General features: G+C 40.6%; 1 protein-coding gene and 1 long non-coding RNA gene across 4 annotated transcripts in view; one reads left to right on the top strand and one right to left on the bottom strand.

Moving 5' to 3' along the window:
• LOC143208546 (uncharacterized) overlaps positions 1–22322 on the bottom strand; it is a 55603-nt gene that overhangs the window by 23143 nt on the left and 10138 nt on the right. The window contains exon 1 of one of the 3 annotated variants that reach the window (XM_076423004.1): positions 308–3892. The exons of the other annotated variants lie outside the window; for them this stretch is intronic. Coding sequence (XP_076279119.1) covers positions 308–1424 — 1117 coding nt within the window. The 5' untranslated portion in view covers positions 1425–3892. Of the gene's footprint in view, positions 1–307; positions 3893–22322 lie in introns of those variants that run through there. 3 annotated transcript variants of the gene reach the window in all.
• On the top strand, positions 16468–20391 carry LOC143208551 (uncharacterized). Its single transcript, XR_013008930.1, has 3 exons — positions 16468–17450; positions 18689–18785; positions 18859–20391. It is a non-coding gene; the product is annotated as an uncharacterized LOC143208551 (long non-coding RNA).

Here is a 22322-nt window from a genome sequence, read left to right as displayed (position 1 = left end):
GCAATTTTCATTGTGAAGTAACAAGTCACCCTCAATAACGTTATCTAATAGTTTCATCTAAGATTGCAACGTAAAAAAGAAATTTCTATACTGTCTGTCGGTACAGCACAATTATTGAAAATAGAAGTGAGAGGTAGTGAAAATGTACGCTAAAATTGAAGAACACGTTTCGGTTTAATAACAACAACACTTGTTTCGTTTAAATTATACGCGATTTTTATTGCAGAGTAATAATTTTTCTGTGCAATTGACGCAGAAAATGGGTATTTAGCATCCGCAGTCTAATTATGAAGTTAGCGCAACGAACCTGCCTGACCGTACTCGTGCCTGCCGAACGTGCTAGCCACCTGCTGCAGGAGAATCCCATTGGCCCCGTGTATCCCGTGCGACAGCACCTGTACCAGCATCCCGACGACCATGACGACCCATCCCCATCCTCCCTCGGGGTAATAGTGCTGCTTCAACGTGTGCAACTGTTTCCAATCGGCAACCCATTGCTTGGTACTATGCATGGGTCGATCTGCAGGCGTTTGTTCGTTTCCACTGCAAGCAACACCGCTATCGTGTATGGACAAACGCGGCAAGGACCTGCTGCGATAGAGTACCGAAGCAACGGGGGTTTCATGGTTGCGACGATCATTCGCGTCCTTGTCTTCGTATCCATCCCCATCCAGATACCCGGTGTATCTTTCGAGATAAATTTCTCTGTCCTGGGACAAGCTAGGCTCCCCGCAATTTTCGCACTTAACTTCGTCGATCTGTTTCGTCGGCCCGTCGTTGGGGGATCTCGCGGTATGACCAGCGTTCTGATTCGTCGATTGAGATGTCCTGCTTGCCGCGACGTCTTCTTGCGTGCTTTCAGTTGACCTGCCAGCGGGATCTTCAAGACAATCAACGAGTTTACGAGCCACTTCTGTCCCCGGGTTCCCGCAGCCTCTCGAACCATCAATCCGATCCAGGATCAGGTTCACATGGTTCCTCGGCGCGGGACTGTGACCGCGCGAATCTTCCTGGTCCTTCCCAACGTCCATGCTCCCGATCTTGCAGACAGCCCTGGCAGAGATTAATGCCTCGTCCTCGAAGTTGTTCCTCGGTTCGGTGCACCACGGTCTCTTAATCCTCACCCCGTCGTCGACCCTGAAGTCCACACTGAGACGCTTTCGGTCACCCGCCCGTAACTTACACGCATTATTCTCCGGGACGTTGACACTTTTCGAATGGTCATCAGGGTCGATAACCTCTTCGTTGCGTTCTCTCGATTTATCTCGATTGATAAGCGGGCTTCTTCTATTAAGGTCTTCGTGGTCCTCGACGATGATGTACCTCTCCGTTCCGTCATTATTCCCAGCGTCTCGATGGACCAGATTGTTCGATGTCCTAGGTTGGTCCTTGCTTATTTCGTAATCGACGATAGCCGCAGCCATTATCCAGGTCTCTCACACACGTTCTTTAACTTCGCGGCCCCTTCCTCGTCGTCTTCGCCGTCTACGTCGTCGTTTCTCTGCTTCCTCTGTCTCCTCTGGCTCTTCCATTTCCTTTCCACAGAGGGATCCTTGCTTTTCGTTGCTGGCTGTTTCTTCAGCGGCCGAACAGAAGTGTAAGCTGAACCATAACGTTCCATTTACGTGGCCGACCGAGATTGCCGAACCATCGGACTCGGGATCTTCCAGAGACTCGATGAGTTCTTCATTTTACCCTTCTTTCGACTTCGATGATCACTAATCGATCAATCTTTTTCCTTCGATTTCATTTATGTTCCTCGTCTTCTCGACTAATTTTTGTTTATATCGAACACGGTCGAATAAAACGTAGAAATATTAGATGTGCGAAATTTTTATTGATCACAGGGCCCATTTTTTCTGATAGCACTATCGATGGTAGACTGAAATGATTTATAAAACGGTTGGTTTTCAGGTTGTGCGGTTTCGACAGGCCGATGTTTTTGAAGGTAACTGTTCTACTGGCCACTACGTAATTCAGGTATCTCGATCTCGATCTAAACCTGTCGAGGACACGAGTCGCACGAGGAAACGACCGTTCGCGACACGCTCAGCACGCAAACTGGCCGAGAACCGCCGCGGCCAAGAATCGTGCGGCTCTCTGCGACAGCTGCGCTTCTGGAGTCGGCTGGATCAACCGAAGCCCGAGGAATCCCTCTCTCTTTTTCTAAACCCCCTTCCGACGGTTCCTTCGGAGATTTTATTTGGTTCACACCATGTTCAGTATTCTGCTCACCGAATTGTACCTTTCTTTTTGGCGAAACCGGGCTTAGGAAATTATTTGATTCGCGATTGGGTCGTAGAGTCCGGCCACTGTGCCTTCGTGTGATTCCTTGAAAAAGCGTTTTCGTTGAACAGATATTTTCAGATATTTTTAAATAAATGATTTAACAATATAATACAGGGTGAGTCACCTTAAAGATTCGTCAAATGTCTGAAGGACAAAGTTGAATGGTTCGATGGGGATCACATGATGCACAGAAATTTTTTAGAGATATCAAGGTCACCTTCATTTTTTTAAATGGAAGCACCCTTTTTAAACACCTACAATGATAGTCCCTTTTTCATTAGTAATTCAGTGACTATAATTACCCATTCACGTATAAACTTTCTAAGTAGCTCCTAGTCCATATAGCAGACACAGAATATTATTATTTTGCATTAACCATTACAAATTCGTAGTCTACTCGCGTTAATCACTCACTAATTTTCGAAGCCCCTTATTTGTAGACTCTATACTAAGGCTTTAAAAACAACAAAGATATTTGAGGTGGCAACGTTATGTGACTCACCCTGTATAATAGGATTGTGGATTTTTTTGTGAAATAATAAAATGAAAAATGAAATGTTTAATTTTCAAGAGATGAGAATAAAGCAAGACTATTTTTAAATCCTTTAAATGTTCCGACTGTTTCGCATTTCATTTGCTCAGTTTTATTAAATAAATCTGCAGTCTAGTAATAACTTTCTAGTGGACGCAATGTAAACTAATGTTCTTCAACATCCACTGGCATAATCCTCTCGAATCTGTCCAGTAACGTCATAAGTCTAAAATCCAGAAGGAAATGTCATCCCCTATTAGTCGAACTTCCTGAAACTATCTCCAGTTTAATCTGCCCTTGCTGCGTATCGTCCCACACAGTCCTCCGCAGCGTCGTCTTTATGGCATTATATAATTATAGTCGGACTGGTCCGGGATCGCCGGTAATTTTATCAGGCTCGAAAATGGTAGGGTGTATCGCCGTGATGATCCTAACTTTTTCATTTCTGCCGAAAAGCCGTATCGTCTCGCAACGGCTTCCACGCGGACCTTGCTCCCTAAATCTCGGCCCATTGTACCCGTTCTTCCACCGAGGTTATTTTCTCGTTCACCGGAATATATGGATTCGCAAATGCGCATTTACTTTATGCTCGCGTACCTGTATCATCAACGGGTATTACCTGTGGGCCTTTATACCGCGACGCGAGCCATAAACGCAGGCATAAATCCTGTATTCTCGGACGATGCCGATGTTAACACGTTCGATAATAAGCATGCTCCACCGGACGATCCGATCGGCTCGATTTCGATTGATTGCTGTTAATGCACGCATCAAAAGCTTGTTGAGGTGTTAACGGTGTACACGAAACGCTTAAAAGTTTGCAGCGTGTGTAGGAATATATACAGTGACTCTAACAAAGACGATAACTTTTTTAATATTGTATTAGGTTGGCAACTAAATTCGCCTTCCTTTTGTTTCGTAATTCTTTTATTCTATCATTATAACCTCATTCAGTGACCATTCCTCTTGGACTGTATATCATTGGGAAGCTCTGAATTTTCCGATTAATTTGATATAAAATACTCGTGCTTAAAAAATACACATATAAATAACTTTGTTTGAGAAAATGTGGAGGTCGCGAACTTAGTTGCCAATCTAATACTATACGATTTGAACTTTTTTGGGAAGTTAGAGCAATTAGTTTACTAGAGGATGTGAAAAGAAATTTTTTCAAGAATTGCAATTGATCGGAATTGTAGAAAAAATACTAAAAATTGCATTTTACAACTTTTTTATGTAGGCCTATATTGAAAATTAAAAAAAATACGTTTTGTGTCCATTAAACATATTCTAAAAATTTCGTCAAAATCGGTCGAAGTTGCAATAAGTTACAGACGTTTAAAGATGGTAAAAATTGCAGATTTTCACGATTTTTTGCCTATATCTAAGATTTCTTACTTCTTTCAATGCCTGTCGTTTTCTCTCGCAACAACCGTTTTCGATGAAACTTTTACAGTGCATAGAATTGACACAGATCTACAAAACGTATTTTTTTCAAATTTTCAATATAGGCCTACATAAAAAAGTTGTAAAATGGAACTTTTAGTATTTTTTTCTACAATTTGGATCAATTGCAATTTTTGAAAAAATATCTTTTCACATCCTGTAGTAAATTAATGGCTCTACCTTCCCAAAAAAGTTCAAATCGTATAGTATAATATTAAAAAAGTTATCGTCTTTTTTAGAGCGTCCGAATATTAATTCGAGTCACTGTATATGATGATTCTGGGAACTCATTTCACGAACTGAATCTGTTTCTCGGTGTCAAATTGACACGGTGATAAAAGATCGATGAAATAATAAGGTAAACAGTTATTGTTCGATGTTTTTTTTATTCAAATTGATCAGTTAACGAAGTCAAATTGATCAGTTTCGGATATTTGACATTTTATGTCAGAAACGTATTTCATTAGAAGAAGTATGCAAACTCTCAATATGAATCGTAGATGAATAAAAATTCAAATGAATAAAAGATGAAATAAATTGAAATCGTATTAAATTCTGTGGAATTTCACATTCTAGCATTTTTTGGAAATTTTTCGAAACCATAAATGCATAACGATCCGCAGTCTATTCACAGCATAAATCGTGAATATATGCGTTTCATTAATCTCCTAGAAAAAAGTTGCTGTACGCTATATCCGTCTGTCAGTTTCGCAAACATGGTAGGAGCTTTTCCTCGAACAAATCAATATGTTTTTGTAGAAGCGATAGTTGCACAAAGAGGGATCAAAGCGGAAAGAAAAATACAGGAACAGGAACAGGAAGTTCCATAAAGGCGCAAGAAAATGTACGGTTTGAATCCCCCAAGCGATTTACTGAATTTCTTTGAATATTTGTTCAATGGGTAAATAGAAGGTACGGCTGCCGGGAATTTTTCAAATATCGACCGTCTCCATTCCGAAGACGTTGTGCCGGATGTGAACGTAGAGAGCGCCTCGATGTCCTTTCAGTTGTGTCGGTAATTCAGATTCGAAATTCTATTTTCATTTTATTTCTATTTTTACTAAAAAATTAGATGACCGTCGAGGGAGTGCTCGTTAACATTATTGTTGGTAAAAGGAATTATTATAAATATTAATCAGCTAGTAAAATCAGCTAATAAATTTAACAATAATTGTCACGCCGATCGATGTCGATCGATATTCGATGGGGTGAGGAGAGTTATCTGAGCTCGGCGAGAGCGCTCACTCAGTCAGTCAGTCAGGCTGGGACGGTTGGCAGGAGCGGTCGGGATCCGGGATGCTCAGAGGTGGGCCAGGGGCCATCTAGAGTTACCCTAGCCTACCCAGCCTACCTTCAACAATCGGTAGTCCTTTTTGTTTTTAGCAGCTTCAACCACCTTCATCAATTTTGTCCATTAACTGTTCACTCAACGAATACTGGTAAGTACTATTTCTAATATTCTTTAATGCTTCCTTCGTCCACCCTTGGACCACCTTCAACTGTTCATTTAACTATCACTATTAATTAATATTTCTAATATTCTAATTGGAATTTCCATCGAAACTTTCACTTTCCAGTGTTCTAAAAACGTATATTTCTCATTTAAAATGGATTTAAAATCCATAGCCTTCTGCCGTGTCGGACCTTGCTTGTATGTACCAGAGAGAGGTGGTTCATTGAGATGATGCTACAGTGTCCTCTCTGTAGTCCATCTACCCGAGTTCTCCTCAACGCTTTGCGTTGCCTGGAAGCAGGTAGTTGGGGGAAATGGGATATCGTTTGAACACTTCTCGTGGCCATCTTTCATGGTGACGACACGTCGGGTATCGGTTCTGGCTGGAGTTGGGCTGCAAGCATTGTACGCGCCGCGTCACCCTCGAACCAGAACCTTCTGCTGTGGTTCGTTTCGCAGTTTGAAGGAATCAGAGCCTTCTGCCTGATTCGCCTTTGGTCTCCGTGGATTGGAGACTTCTTCTGCGAATTTAGTACAAGTCCGTCATTGTAAGAAAGGGAGCCGGAAGGAATATCGAACTCGTTCTGACTCCCTTACCGGGTCTCTTGTGCAGCAACCTCCTCGTGGTGAGATCTGGGCAATCGGTATTATCCACAATATGCAAGATACTATGATTCATAAATTAAATAGAATTTATAAGTTATAGTATCTTGCAAGTTGTGGATAATATCGAGCTAATAGCTGCACACTTAAGAGTTTTCGTTAGTATTGTACAGTAGAGTGTAAGTCTGTAGGATAATTTACATTATAATATGTTCAATAAAGATGAATCATTATTGTCATTTTTAGTAATGTTATTAGTAGACTGCGGATGTATCACAAAAATGGGTTAGCATAATTTAAAGCAGTGGACATATTAAAAAGATTTAAAGACATTAGTGTATTGGTTTCAATTTAATCAGATAATTAAAAGAAGAAATAAATTTTTATTTCGCTCCTCTGTCTTGCAATCGATGCAAACATTTTTTATTTTGCATAAATATCCGCAGTCTAATTATTAGTTAAGGAATATTGACTTTACATTGCAGGTTTAATTAACATGTTTAATTAAAATTTCCAAGTAATCAATGATGCAACAGTGGAAACGCGAAATCGAGTTTAATCCTCCGCCGTTATTAAAGTTCGAAAGTAATATCTTCTACGTCGTTTCGGAGCCGAGAATTTACTACAATTCTGCAGCTGTCTGCTAAACACCTTCCCGAGGCTGTACGGATCGTTCGAGTTTCCCAATTAAAAAGTATCTTCGACAGAAAGCAGTACCCGGAGCTTCGCCGAACTTTCGGCACTCTCTTACATAACCAGCTAAACCATCTGCTTCTCGTAAATTTTAGATAAGACTATTAAAACCGGGCGCGCAAACTCGCCCAAAGAAATTTGCGTTCCCTTTCATCTTTGACCATCAAACGTTTCCTTACGGCGAAACAGGTCAGTGCGACCGCTCTAATTAAACGTTTGTTGTCGTCATTTGTCATCAAAGTGAAACTAATCTCCCAGTAAAATGCAATTTATGGGAGTGCAGTCGTCTCTAGGTATCGTAAGAAATGCACTCGTGGTATGCTGAATTCCGACTGCATAGGAACTGTGTCACCGGAACTAAATATTACTTGCTCTATAACTAGAATTCGGGTGTTTTATCGCGAACTCTTTTATACAGCATCAAATCAATCATCGAGTATAATAATAATGTTTCCTGAGAACTTTTTCTACAAACTCATTAATAGACTGTGGATCGTTATGTATTTACGCTCACAATCAGTAAAATAAGTCTCCGTACATCCTTTAAAACAGAATAACTTTTTTATAATTATACCAAATGACCTGATGTCTTGTAAGCAATTAGAAGCATTGGTTTACTGAATGATGTGTAAAAAATATTTTCTAAAAATTACAATTTACAAGGTTGCATGTAAAAATAAAAAGGCATTTTTTAAAACTTTTTTATTTGGACCCTCAATGAAAATTTAAGATGTATGTTTTGTAGATCTATGTTAGTTATACAATGTCCCACCCAAGAATGTCCCACCCAGCGCACAACAGGGACCCTGAACGTCCCCGATAAGACTAGTCGCTACAACAACCCTAACAATGCCTCCGCCAGATACCAGCAACTCTCCTAAACTCGCATAATTCGTCGGGCTTGTTCGCATTTGAATTTGATCAAGCTCGAAAACGCATCCGGCGGCAACTGATCGCGACACATCCTGAAACAGTCGTGTAGATATTGTGAAACTCACCGGCGGTGTGCAAAGGAGGATGATAAAACTTGACGTAGGCTGGCAGTGCGAGAGTCGCCGGAATCGACAGTTGCAGACCGGGTCCAAGCAGATGTATCAGGGTGCTGACTACGGTTACCACCCATCCCCAGCCGCCTTCTGGGTAATAGTGTCTGGTGAGGAGTCGTCTGGCTTGCACTTGAGAGCAGCCGGCTTGAGGAGGACACTTTTTCTCTTGGTCAACGGTGTTGTTCTGCTTCTTTTTTTTCGCGTTCTTCGCGGGACTGTCCCCGTTTCTGGTCTCGCAGTTCCGTCTCGCTCGCGGGTCCAGAAGCGGCCATGATCGCGCGCGAGATATCGACATCACACGCGAGTTTCGAATTACCCGCGGGCAAACTGCGTACCCGTGTCGTCCACAATTCGCATCAACATTCTCGCCGGTGTTCGCAGCTCGCGCGATCGATGATCGCATGGCTTTGTCGGAGGCATCCTGTCGATCCTCCGGGAGGCAGCGCACACCCTTTTCCCGCGTTTCTAGCCCTTAATGGGACACGATCTGCTCGCTTCCTCTTTTCGAAACACTATTACAATTCTTCAGGGACGTTCCTATGCACGTGTCAGTAGAATTTCACTCGATTTCAGCTTTTCGAGACGCTCGCTCGCTACGCGTCTCCTCAGGGTCATAAGAGTTGATGGGCTTTTCTGACGAAAGGATTGTACGGGGTTTTAATTGGACTCTCATAATTGATCAAGCACATTTTAAATCAGAATAACTTTTTCATATCATGAATTAATATGACAATCGATTAAAATTCAACAATCTAATTGTAAAGTAGAATTTATAGCATCGTTACCTTTCGAAACGTTACCACAAACGTTGGTGATTTAATTTGTGACTGCTCTAAGAGAGAACAGCGGTTTTCAACTAGCTCAATGACAATGATTTACAGTGGTGTTCCGTAGCCGGTTAATGTTCCGCGGTACACTGTTTCAGAAATGATAAACGAGGATCGCTATCCGCAGGAACAATAGTTAATTTATCGCCGACATTAATATTAACGTGCTCTTGTAAAGGAGTGGTCAAAGTATAAATCTTTAAGCATGTATCGAATAGAGTTCAATCCCTAGCTGCTCAAGTGGATCCTTGTACACCGAATTTCTTTGCTTCGCATTTTACGCAGAATCTAAGAATTCTGAAGGAAGACCAGATCGATCTTGCTTCAATGGAGAGAAATTAAATCAGCTAGAAGGATGTCCGACAATTTATGCAATAGAGGAAACTTTTTGATGAAAGTTGCAGTGATGAATGAACGGTACGCCCGAGATCTTGCGAAATGAACGATTATAAATTACGTTGAATTGCGGCAGATCTTTTCTGTTACAACATATCGGTCCTCCATTACGTTACTGTACGCATCTTAGGGGTGGTGTAGTGTAATGGTTGGTTTTAAAAAATTCACAGCTCATGCTGTGTCACCGGCAATTTATCATATCTGGTGGAACGTGAACTTTAACTCGTGAGAAACTTTCTGTTTGAGAGAAGGCGACCCCTGGTCAACGTATCGAAACGGTTTCCATGTGTATTTTTATTTTTCAATTCTCGTGTTCACGTCATTAGCTGTCTACAGCGTGCGGAATAATTACATATGTCGAACAGAAGAAACAATTAATAAAATATATTTCTTTAATCAAATTTGCAATCAAAAACATTATTTCGGTTAAGCGTTCAATGTTGTGTTAATTGAAGATTCGATGTTTATTTCAGTTTCATCGAGAAACACTTGCGAGAGCATTAATGAACGCACGATAGAAAGATTGGACATATACGCGAAACGAGTTTTCGTGCGTGAAATCGTTCCGAGTGATTTCTTTCCTTCGTGAAAAATTATTACCGTTGTTATTGCGAGCGAATGACACTGGAATTAGGTTAATCCTGCAATTACAGATCCATTGGAGAGATTAACCATTTTAATTTGATCGTTTGGGTACGTTGATGAAAATACCGAATTTGTATTAACATTCAATAAATTGAAAGGAGAAAGTTATTAAAGGTTGCTGTTCGGAAGCTTGTTTTACGATATTGATTGTTCGAATGACTATTAACTCAGAATTGTTAAATGCAAGTACATGATAATGTATTATGATGATTGATTAGTACAAATTATTTTTATTATGGTGAAAATTTTGATATGCATGAAGATGTTTAAATTGCTCGACACAGATCAAGTACATAATTGGCATCAGTAACAAGCATTTGCACTATAATAATCTTTGCCACAATGAATCTTCTAACGATAACAAAAATTGTTTTCTCGATACCATTATTGCAAACTAAGATATGATAATAAAGAATTGCGTAGAAATTTACGACAACAATTTTCGCGAGATGCCGGAAGATGGTTCTGTCGTTAAGCACAAGGATGTCACGGGGAAATTGCGATGACCAACAATTAATAATATTCTTAATTTTTCTTTTGCCACAGTAGATCTTCTGACGATTGAAAGATATTGTTCTCTCTCTGTTCGATTACTAAAAGCAAATTTATAAAAATAAAACCAAAATAATGAACTTTAATCAATAAAATATTCTCTTATTTATTTTGTTTAGCAAAAGATCATCGAACAGAAGGGAAAATATTTTATTCATCAAAGTTCATTGCTTGAATTAAAAAATTGGGCTCTATTTCACCTTAAAATACCGAAATTACTTTCTTTCCAACCCACTAGAATGTGGACAAACGCTTAGAAATTCGTAGTGCAACGTCAACAATTTTCGTGAGAGGCCGGAAGATGATTCTGCCGGAAAGTGCGAGATGTCACAGGGTAATCGCGAGGCAGTTTCGCGTTGACCGAGCACTGTAGAGCGAGCGTCTGGAGACACCGGACCGGGACTGGCAGACCTAAAGCGCAGAGTATCGCGCGGTGCCGGCAACTGATGCTGCTGCGACGACAGCTAGCCTCTCCTCCCTCTCTGTATCCGCTTTGGCCCCTTCCTGTCCGGACTCAGCAACGCGCCGCCACCCGATCACCGCCGCTGTTCAACGTATCCTTGCGTGGCCGCAGGTATCGCTCGCAAACGTTTGCACCTGTGCACCAGCCCAAAGATGCATCGCCAACTATCGGCCCACTATCGGATGTACGACGTGAGATTAGGTATCGCGACGCTTGCACAACTTTTCCAGCGTCCAAGGCTCTCCTGGACGGATACAGTACCGTGCAAAATTATTCGGATCATAGGGATTTATAGCGAACTATTAGGTGTCCAAATAAGTTCTTTCCTCTTTTTTCCAAATTCAAGATTTTATTATATAATATGTAATAAATGAAATGTAATAAAATCTCTTGTCTAGTGACTTCCAATCTTTCTGCCAATTCTTCTTGCGTCGGATTTTCGTTGAGCCATTCCTCTAACTCATCGTCATCGAACTTTCTCGGTGCACGATCGTCGTCTTCCAAATTAAAATTTCCGGCTTTAAATCTTTGGTACCACTTTTTGCACGTTCTGTAAGATACAGCGTTCTCACTCAGTGCCGTACAATCCATTTCAGTAGCTTCAACAGCTGATTTTCTAAGCTGGAATGCAAAGAGTAAGCAGTAACGCAAATTATGCTTCACGCACACTATATTGCTTGAAATTGTTGCATACGACTGGAAACTCTTAGTTACGATTCTTCTTAAAACTAGAAAAACGCTCTTTCAGATGGCACCAAAATCGGGAAGTAATTCGAATTCAGTCGAAAGTTATGAATCATAGAAAAAAGGGGGAGGGAACTTATTTGCACACCTAATATAAATCTGCTGGTAAGAAATATTTTATTTTTCAAATTACATACACTACTGTGCAAAAGACAGAAGCACCCAGTATAATTATAAGATATAATGACAAACAATATCTTTATGTAGAAATTGTATTGTACAATGATTGATTTATTGCATTTAAAGTATTAGATAATCCGCAATAACACATATTTTGTCAGAACTATTCAATTAAACAGCGGAATCCTTTTTCAAAACTTACTATGCTCTTATTTGTTTTTTTACGCTTTTCTATTAAATATGGCCGGGTGCTTCTTTCTTTTGCACAGCAGCGATCCTATGAAACCTATGAAAATTGGACCAAAATATTACGGAGTTTATTATAAAGTATTGTAAAGAGTATTATAAAACCTCGCGGAGGTTTATCGGCCCCCTTTCCGTTAATAGACCTTAGGGTAGTCAGTTATGCATCATCCTGCACCCGGTTCAGCATTTTACAGGCGAAGGACAGTCCATCATCGAGGAGATTCCGCTCGGCAACGTTTTTCCGGCCGTACAATTAATAGATCGCCGGCGCGGCGATGGGGGTGAACGCGCAAGCGGCCTGATTCCCTTCTTTTTGATCGTGCAGAGCCCGAAATCGAAAAATAGTACTCGGATGTAATCCTACGCGGGACGGCAGGAAACGTGCACCGACGAGAGAGCCGCGACCGACGCACCGTATATTACATCTTTGGCGCCTTGTCGCGCGGCCGCTCGTGAGTAATCGCGACGAACCAACAAAAAAAAAAAAACTGCAACGAACGAAAGGAAAATATGCACGCCCCTCGTAAGTCGTCGCTCGTACGTCGACGACTTTAGGACTGCCCGATACGCCTTACTGTGCGCGATGCTCTTAGACTACGATCTTTACGATACCGTTCGCCTACCATTCGATGGAATGGGTCCTACGAAGATTTAACTAGCCTCCACGCAGATGTCCTGTCACAAACACCACTGAAGATTAAAGCTGCTGCGAACATACAGCGTCTTCAAATCCAGCATGCTCGATGCAGGTTTGATATATGGTTTTATTTTAGATCTTGTTATAATTAAACTTGAGGATTTTTACTGGTACTTTATAAATAGAGAATTATGCATATCTTTATTCCCCCCTAGTCGTCCAACACTAAATTTTGTGGTTTTATTGAGCTTTGAATAAAAGATTTATGGTGGCGTACATGTGCTCCATTTTTGGGCCAGAAGTCAGCTTTCTTCAAAATAAATTGCTTAAGAATAAGGGATGTCTACTAATTAGTAAGATTTAATAAAAGATAGTAATGTAATCTTAAGGGGGTATACTCGTTTCCAGGATCGCAAGGGTGCGAGATTCGCCTTCTCATTCCTCGATAATACAAACACGGGGTTTTTCACTAGTCGAAAACGCTAGATAAAAGAACGTTCTAGGGCGCTATGGAATAATGAAAATTACGATGCCGAATAATGCAAATTACGCCTCGTAAACGAAAAAATAGGACTTTTGAGAGGGAGATAGCGCTCTGGATCGATCTTTTATCTAGCGTTCTTGCCTACTGAAAATACCCCGTGTTTGTATTATCGAGAAATGAGAAGACGACTCCCGCACCCTCGCAATCCTGGGGAAAGGAGTCTACCCCCTTAATGTTTATTTATGAAATTGATCTTATCTGAGATTCCAGACTTTTAATGGAAAAAAGAAATTCTTTCTATACATGGAAAGTAACATGTTGCATGTATCGTATACATAAATATTAGACAAAAAAAAATTTGATTAGTTGGACGTTCACAAAGAGGCCAGTTTCAAACCTGTTCGTTGTCATTCCAGACATGTTTTTCCACACACTCGGTATAATGCATGACTTTTCACACCTTCTGTTACGTCGGCTACGTGACGATCATTCGTAAATCATTACCGACGAAACTTTAAAGTAGCCTCGTCCCGGAGCGACTACGGAGACTTGTCTGTCAAGATTTCCTGTCATTCTAGAGCCCCATCGGGCGCTCGTAAATTTTCTGACACTGTGTCGCGAGCATCCGGTATAAATTAAACGGTTCGGGGTTGAACGTCTCGCGCTGTTGACGATCGCGGTGTCAGCTTGTTTCCAGCATCGTCGCGATCATTCCTCGGTGCATGGACACGCTTTTCGCTCCGGCGATTGCCACTCGTAAAGAAGTATGGTGGTCTTAAAGCGTCGCCGGGTCACGCGTTCGTCTGATTCATCGGTGACGAAACTACACGTGCGATCACGCTTCGCTCGATTAGGGTAGATCGACGCCGTGTTAGGCAGAGACTGCCGTAGGTGCGATTCTTGGGACACGACTATTCATCAGCGAGCGAAAAGTCGAGCAATTATGTGCAAAGCATGTGACAGAGGTGGATTTTCATTCGTACAATTTACCAGACAGTGAAAGTTGAGCATACGGTTTTTTACATCTTATGAATATATGCTTCGGAGTATCGCGCGATAAAATTTGTTGACACTTTCGTTGCGGAAAATCACTTTGCAAGATCGAGATCCGTTCATTTTATTTCGCTATTGCACAAGAGATAATTATTTCATAATACATGCAGTGTGTCCGCGTAGTTAATGGAAGTTAAGTGGTACATTGCGGTACACTTCACAAAGACGGATCGTTTTTGCGTTATTAATTTGAAAGGTAACACGTTCGAGTTTCGTTCCTTAAATGGAATTGATTTTGAACGACTCGTGAGTACGCATACAAGTTATTTACGGTTTCTTTGATGCTTATCAAAGCAAACATTCCTTTTATTTCATCGTTTCTACTTTTTTAAATGATCTCGTCTGAGCCTATCTGTTTACAAATCCTTTTAACTTTGCCATACCACTCCAAACCAAAACCCATTCACAAAAAAACCCGTAATCCAATCCTGCGCCCCTCTGGATGTTCAAACAATTCCTGTTCAAACAGAGGATTTCATGATATCACTGTCACCGTCTGTCTTCTCTGATTCTCATCTTTCTCTGAACGGTTCTAGAATTGGAGTGGATCATTTCATGTTAAATCGATCATCTCTTACCAACGTCATCAGGGATATTGTTTGAAATAAAATTCGTCATCAAGGAATAAATTGAGTATGAATAATCAGCGATATTGGTTATCGGCCAATAACACGTGCAACAATTAAAATCGAGTTGACAGCCAACAACGGGGGTTCTAACAAGATGGCGACAAAAAAATTGGCGTTGATCGAGTTTCGGATTATGGTCGCGGGATCCCCGTGACACAGCCACGAAACTTTTTCTCCAAGTAGGCGGTAAGTGATGTCGACTTGCGTGTGTCGGCGAACAGAAGGCCGTTCGCTGGAATGAGGTTTCTCTCCCTAGGGAATTTGTTGGTCGGGCTTCGTCTAAAATCAAACGAGGGCCGGATTAAATGCGACTCGTGCGCTTGTGTGTGGGATCCTTAAGCTGCGGTTACGGTGCAGCTTTGACAAACGAACGCTACGACGACTATGTTCGAACCGCCAAAAAATAAAATAAACGATCGAAGTAAAACCCCGACTTTACCCGAATAGCGTTTCACCTCGGAACGTGACGAATCAGACTCGTTCATAACCCAGCAATTGTGTACGCGGTGCGTCCAAAGAAGTTTTCACTTGAAAAAAATTCGTTCTTGTGCGAATCGAGGCAGCATGCATTTCTTCGGAAGTCATGATTTTAACGATGCTGCTTGTTACGTTTGCGCGATGAGCAATTCGGACATGCTCGCGAAAGTTAGTTCGCGAAAAAACGCGTCCAGTGTAGCCGCAGCCTTATACAGGACCGTGCGATGCTGTTTGCATTCCGCATTCCACGCTCCACGATATTAGCTCCAATTAGGCGGACAAGTTTTTGTCGTCCATTGGCGAGATCCTGTTTTGGAGCCACTGCGATTGGAACTCGCCGACTCCGAGGTTCGATCGTGATTTTATTGTAGTCGGAGGGCTTTGATTAAGACTTCCCCGGGGTTTTGGTTTCGTTTCATTCCGATATACAGGCTTGGAGAACGTTCAGCGAGTTGCTGCAACGGCGTAACCGCAAATAAAATGCTTTTGTGTGCAAATACGTGGGCAATGTAAAATGTATAGCCGCTTCTTTGAGTTTTCGAGTTTGGGACTAATAAGTTCGAAAATTACAGGCTCCGTGCTATTCGATACTGCTCGATAACGTGTCTGTGCATTGCACATATTTTCTACTGACAATGAGAGTGATTAGAGTTGCTTTTACAGTTTGCGTATGCGTCTTATTAAGTAGGGTAATTAAGCGTCGTTATAATAACGATATGCTATAATGATGCTATAATATCAGTAATGATATGCTATTTTCTAATAAGTGAAATAACCCTGTCATGGCTCCATGCCGTTTACAAAATGGAATCGAATAAAAATTAAGTTATTAATGTGCTACTTCCCCCTTTCTGAACAAATATAATTCGGTTAATGAACCACTCATTACACAATTTGAATTGAAAGTCATCAAATAATTAAAAATCTTGATCCCCAACGTAATTCATTTAAACGATTAACATAATTCATCTGACCGAGCAATCACACAGTCCGGCAATAAACGATGCGCATAAACTGAATTTATTTAAAACCGGGATTGCCGACGAAAACTGGCTCTTAATGAGTTAATTGCTTCTCTCGCAGCGTCCATAATTCAGCGTATGTTCGACAGGTCCGTTACACAATGAGCCAATTGAAGGAAAGGGAGTCTGTTTCGCCATGAACCAATAAGGAAAAGAGGAACGATACTCGGAGTTCCTCCGGAACAAAATACCCCGTGGAAACGACGTCGGCGAGGTGGGGCTGGGGGCGAATAAGAATAAGAAAAACGTTGTTCGGTCTGATAAGCCCGCGGCAGAAAGGGAGAACGGGACGGCACTTTCACCGAATGAAAGTAAAACTCGATTCCGGCGTGCAGACGCACACAGCCTGTGCAACGAAAACTCTCGGGCGCGTGCTCGTCGAATGTCATTAACCGACCTCGCCTCCGCTCCGTGTCCATTTCATCTGCCGACCTCGACGCGATCGGGCACCATGTAATAAAGCTCCCGCGTGTCTAGCAGCGGCCGCGTTCTGCTCCTAATAAAGTTTTACGGTCCACGGATAAGTAGGAATATCTACGAGATCCCGCCGCGAGTTAAATTGATGCCAAGTGAGTCAGCTAGGGTAAAGGTACCAGTTATCGTGCCCCACCCCAGGTTATCGGACACGAAACAAACTTTTTACTAATTAATAAAAATAACGCGAAGTACCTAGTATTACTTTATCTCTAAAAATAAAGTAATTGAGCTCATAAATAACGCTGAAATAGTTTCTCCCTACTTTTCGAGCCAAATACGCCACTGTGGGGCGGCCGGATTAATCGTGTCTAATTTTCTGTCTTCTCGTGTGCGAGGTTGTACTTCCTTTTTTCTCCTGTGCGTCTTCTTTCTAATGGCGAAGGTCACGGGAAAATTGGATGCTTCTCAAACAAATATACGCGCATGCTGAACTACTCTCTGGAGGAAATTAGGAAACTTTTCCGCGTCCTTGAGAGTAGTAGTGTATACGTTGAGTCTGACAGGGTGTATACTAACAGTCGTGTTATTTCCAGCCGCATTGGTCCACGAGTGTTCCCAAAATTCACGAGAACGTCTAGCCACGTAGTAGCCTAGCCAAAGAAGTTACCGGTTTCATGTGAGCCGATTGCTTTGTGTGTGTGGAGTTACCTCCTAATAACTTGCATAATAACCGCAATGGACCGTAAGTCTTGAAGTTCGAATCTTTCTGGCTTTCCCTAGAGCCTTTCTCGAAGGGAGTTTGGGGACAGCACGAAGGGACGATGTTGTTTACGACCTTTTATCGTTGTTCCATTGCTCCCGAGAAGTTTCTGTTATAGTTCGCAGTCGCGAGATGCGGGGGCATGTTATGTACATGCACTTTGAGTGCTGTCATAAATGATGGTAATAGCGTGGACTATGGGAGATAACACAGATGAATATCCTTAGAAAATTAAGCGAACAAGTGGTTGTAATTGTCGCAACGTTTTTGTGTCAATAGTGAACGTCATCACTATGCGGATCTTTATGCAAAATAAAAAATGTTTGCAGCGTTTCTAAGACACGGGAACCAAATAAAAAATTTTTGTTGAGCTTAATTTTCTTATTAAGCTGAAACTAATACATTGATCTAAAGAAAAGCCGTAAGGAGAAGCAGGTTTATTAACGACAGACGTGATTGTCACGGGCGCCTGTTTCAATCTGCTTTCTTTTTACGAATTTAAGTGAATTTAGGTGTCTCAGCTGAAGGAGGCCACGTAAATATCTCCTTTATTTTTAATGGCAAAAAACAAATATTTTTGGCATAATTTAAATGGTATCGAAGGAGGACTATCATAGAAGAACAATTTTCTTTTGTCCGGTTACTTTTCCATAGTTTTTTCAAGGTCATCGTTATTTTTTATCGGGAAAACTTATTTCTTTTTATTCAATCTTGTTAATGACTTAAACATATTCAAATGTATATTTTCAGCCGCTATAAGATGGAATAAAAAAAATAAGTTTTCCCGATAAAAAATAACGATGACCTTGAAGAAACTATGAAAAAATAAAGGGACAAAAGAAATTGTTCTTCTACGATATTCTTCTTTCGATATCATTAAAATTATACATACATACATAATACATACTGAGACATACATACATACAGACATAATACATACATGATCCGTACTTCAACCCTATATTGAAAAATATAAATTTTTTTAATACGTCCACTGCTTTAAACTGTACGTACCCATTTTTGTCATAAATGCATAAAATCCGCAGTCTAGTCATCACGATTAAATTAAGTTAGCAATAATCTCTAGACTGCGTGGGGTTGGAAGGAACCTTTCTGGCGAATAGAATTTTCACGAGAACCCTTTCGATTTCAAGGACGACGGCTCCAATCTAAATGGACCTCCAGTGGATAACGGTGCAAGGTATCTTCTCCGAGGGTCAGGAGAAAGGTGAAACTGCGCCCTCGAGAGCAGTGAGTACGCATTGCCAGTCGTGCAACAACGTTGTTCATCTCCCCTAACCACTTTCGGATTTTTTTTCCACAGCACCGCGCCGGAGTAAAGTAGCGATACGCGTCATGTTGCAGCCGTCTGACTCTCTTGTACGAGGACGTCTAGAGATGTCTCGAGATGTCTCCGATGTCCTGTGACGCACGGTCGCCTCAGGACCGTAAACCCTATCTTTACAGCCTTGCAGAAATACTCACAGCTTCGTTGCTGCGGTATCAGCTGGCTGGTTAGAAAACCGGGACGGATTTAGACGTTACGAAATTTTCAATGATTGGAATGTACTTTTTTTAAAGTCAAGATCAAATTATTCGATCGAGCACATCAAGTGTTTATGTATTTCTCTGAATGATATAAACACGGATATGTGTGTTTTTTGTAATTTACACAATGTTCCGAGGAAGATGCTTTACTTCTTCATATTTTATCATGCTCGGCAGCCATCCTGTCGGAGAAAAACACTTTCCACGACAACGGATAAACTAAGTTTGTTTCTGAACTCGCCTGTTTTACATTCGCCGCGACTAAGAAACATTTGTCAGCCCGTGGATTCAGTCGAGTCAAACGACTTATCGAGCTGTTGCAGACGCGGTCGTTTCTTACGCGGGAACATTAGTCACGTTTACAGTAAGGTTCCCGCGGATTCCACGATTCACAATACGGGCGCAAGCTGGAAAACTTCCTGTGAGGGGACGCGTCGTTAAATTGGACGGATTTAAATCAATCCTGTACGTCTTTGTCGGATAGTTCTGCAACATCTTTAATCCCTGTCAAGTTTCATTTTCTTCTTAACTCTGGTACGCTCCTCAGAAATAGTTGCATCAAAGGTTCTATGATAATTAGACTGCGGATTGTATGCATTTATGACAAAAGTGGGCACGTACAATTTCAAGGAGTGGACATGTTAACATTATTTAAGGACATCAATGCATTAGTTTCTGCTTAATAGGATAATTAAAAGAAGAATACAATTTTTATTTGGCTCCTGTGTCCTGCAATCAATGCGAATACTTTTTATTTTGCATAAAGATCCGCAAGTCTAATGATAATATCTCGCTCATTTGTGGTTTACACCTTAAGCTAACAAATTACGACTCATTTAATAAAATAAAATAAAATCACAATTGATCGTGTATGCTAAAGATTGAAAATCAGGACAACAATTTCACTCTGTACGAATGTCTGTGTACTATCAAGAATCAGGAGATTGAGAAGAGATTCTTCCTAACTCTCGTACCATCCTCAGAAATAGTTGCATAAAAGATTCTACGATAATAATAAAAATAACAGATTACGATTCATTTATAATGTCACATATATTCATTAAATGAAATCGCAATGAATCGTGTATGCTAAAGTTTGAAAACCAGGACAACAATTTGACCCTGTATGAATGTCTATGTACTATCTAGAATCAGGAGATCGAGAAGTTAACTCGAATGATGTCACGCAGAGGTCCGCGTGCAGTCATGCAATTGGTTCGACGAGATTACACATCCACTTTTTCCAGCCGAAGTGTCTGTACAGCGATTGCATTCGAGAAATGCTTCTACGAATTTGAATGTATGAAATCCGCCGTCCCCAAGGATTGCAGTTCGGTCTGAAGACCTGAGTGTGGCTACGACGCGACACGATGCGTAACGGTCCGAAAAAAGATAGAACAAAAGCGTCCGAGTGGCCGGAGGATTTCATTCCTACTTGGAATTATCCTTTCGGGTTGCCTGATAGCGGTCCCTCGCTTCTGCTCGCAATCACTTCTTACGGGTTTTACTGCGGCCGCCCGCTGCACTGAAACAATCTGTATTTTCCTATCGCATACGCCCATGAGATTTGTGGCGACGACGCCACCGAGATAAAAGCTTCCGTTTCAATAATTTTACCCGAGGGTTTCTTGGAGGACGACTCTATTTTTCCCGCAGGACAGAGCCTTTGCCTTAAATTAAAAAGTTAAGGAACCGTCGAGGACTAAACCACGCAGAAGTTGCGGACTCTTTGAAAAATTTATTTGAAAGATTGGTGTGAATTTTGCTTTGAAAACTTAATTTTTATTATTTACTTGGAGGTTTGTGAACTTTTTGAAAAATAACTATGAAGAACCAATAAATATATGTGCAATATAATAATGAAAGAAATATACAAAACTATTTTATCCTAGCATTAAACAATGGTAAAATAAACTTTGCTTTACAGATTAAAGAGAAGTTATTTGTTCAAATGTTTTGAAACCGAGTCAGCGAGCAAAAAGTAAAATAAACACATGTAGCTTTTTTTATTATTCCAGTGCTAATTTGCATTAAAACTTTTAAACCATATCGATAAGAGGTTTCAACAGTAAGCCAGAGTCGAGAAGACATCGATGGTTGATAAGGTAGAAGTTGACCGAGATTCGCAAAAAATCCCTAAAGTTACCTGTGTATTATCAGTATAAAAATTAAAATGTTTACTGCCAATTATTTCTATATTGATTGAATTACAAAAATATTAGAAACTTTCAACAAACACGTTTGAATTCATTCACATTTCTCAGTTGTTGATGCGATATGATTTTATTCATATATTTCGTGTATTCAAGCTTCAAAATTGAATAATTATTTCAACTTTGTATTCTTATGCAAATAATACAAATATTTTGTTCATTCAGTTTGCCGGAAGTCTTCCATTGCAAGCTAGAGTGCGCCATGTTACCGTCGTTGGAATATTCACGTCGGTATTTCAGACTGGAGGACGCTAATTGCTTTCACTTTTATGCAAATCTTCTAGCACATTGTTAGAAACATTTACTTCTAATTGGATTACTGTCCGACTTCAAATTTCAAAGGTTAAAGTAAATTGCCATATCTTATTTGCAAATATTTCCATATTCATTCTGAAATTTGGTCAACTTGTCGGAACGCCTCTTCAAGGGAAAAATGAAGTAGTAAATTAGAAAAGACCTTTTTATTGTGACTTTGTGCAAATAATATTAATCTGGATTTTCTATGATTTGATCAAGTTTATTAAATATGTCATAAATTACATTTATAGGTACATCGACTATAAACATTTTTCTACAATCAAGGGCCATACAGAATAAACCATATTTCACTTTTTACACCGACTTATACGACCGTCATAAGGTACATTCAATTTCATTACATTTTATAGCGTGTGCAGCAATTAGATTTCGAGATGTTGCTAGCCGTATAAACGTTCGACCGAAGCAATATAATAGTAACAACTACAAATAATGGTAACGAAAACTTTTAATTTCGTTCTGCACTCTGGAAAACCATTTAGTTCCATTCGTGTCAGATAGGAATCGTAATACTCGAGTTTTCCAATAAGTGTACGCTCGAGGAAACGAAATCCTTAAATAATTTAAAACTTCACGATCTATAGTAAAAGGACATTATTTCAAAGTTTCCAATTTTCACAGAATTACAAATTTCTACGTGAATAGGGATTGCAATACCGGTATACCGAATACCGGTATTTCGTGCTATTTTGCAATTTCGTGAAACCGG

Source organism: Lasioglossum baleicum, chromosome 5 (genome assembly GCF_051020765.1).
Source record: "Lasioglossum baleicum chromosome 5, iyLasBale1, whole genome shotgun sequence".
Taxonomy (NCBI): domain Eukaryota; kingdom Metazoa; phylum Arthropoda; class Insecta; order Hymenoptera; family Halictidae; genus Lasioglossum; species Lasioglossum baleicum.
This window is presented reverse-complemented; position numbering and strand designations above follow the sequence as displayed.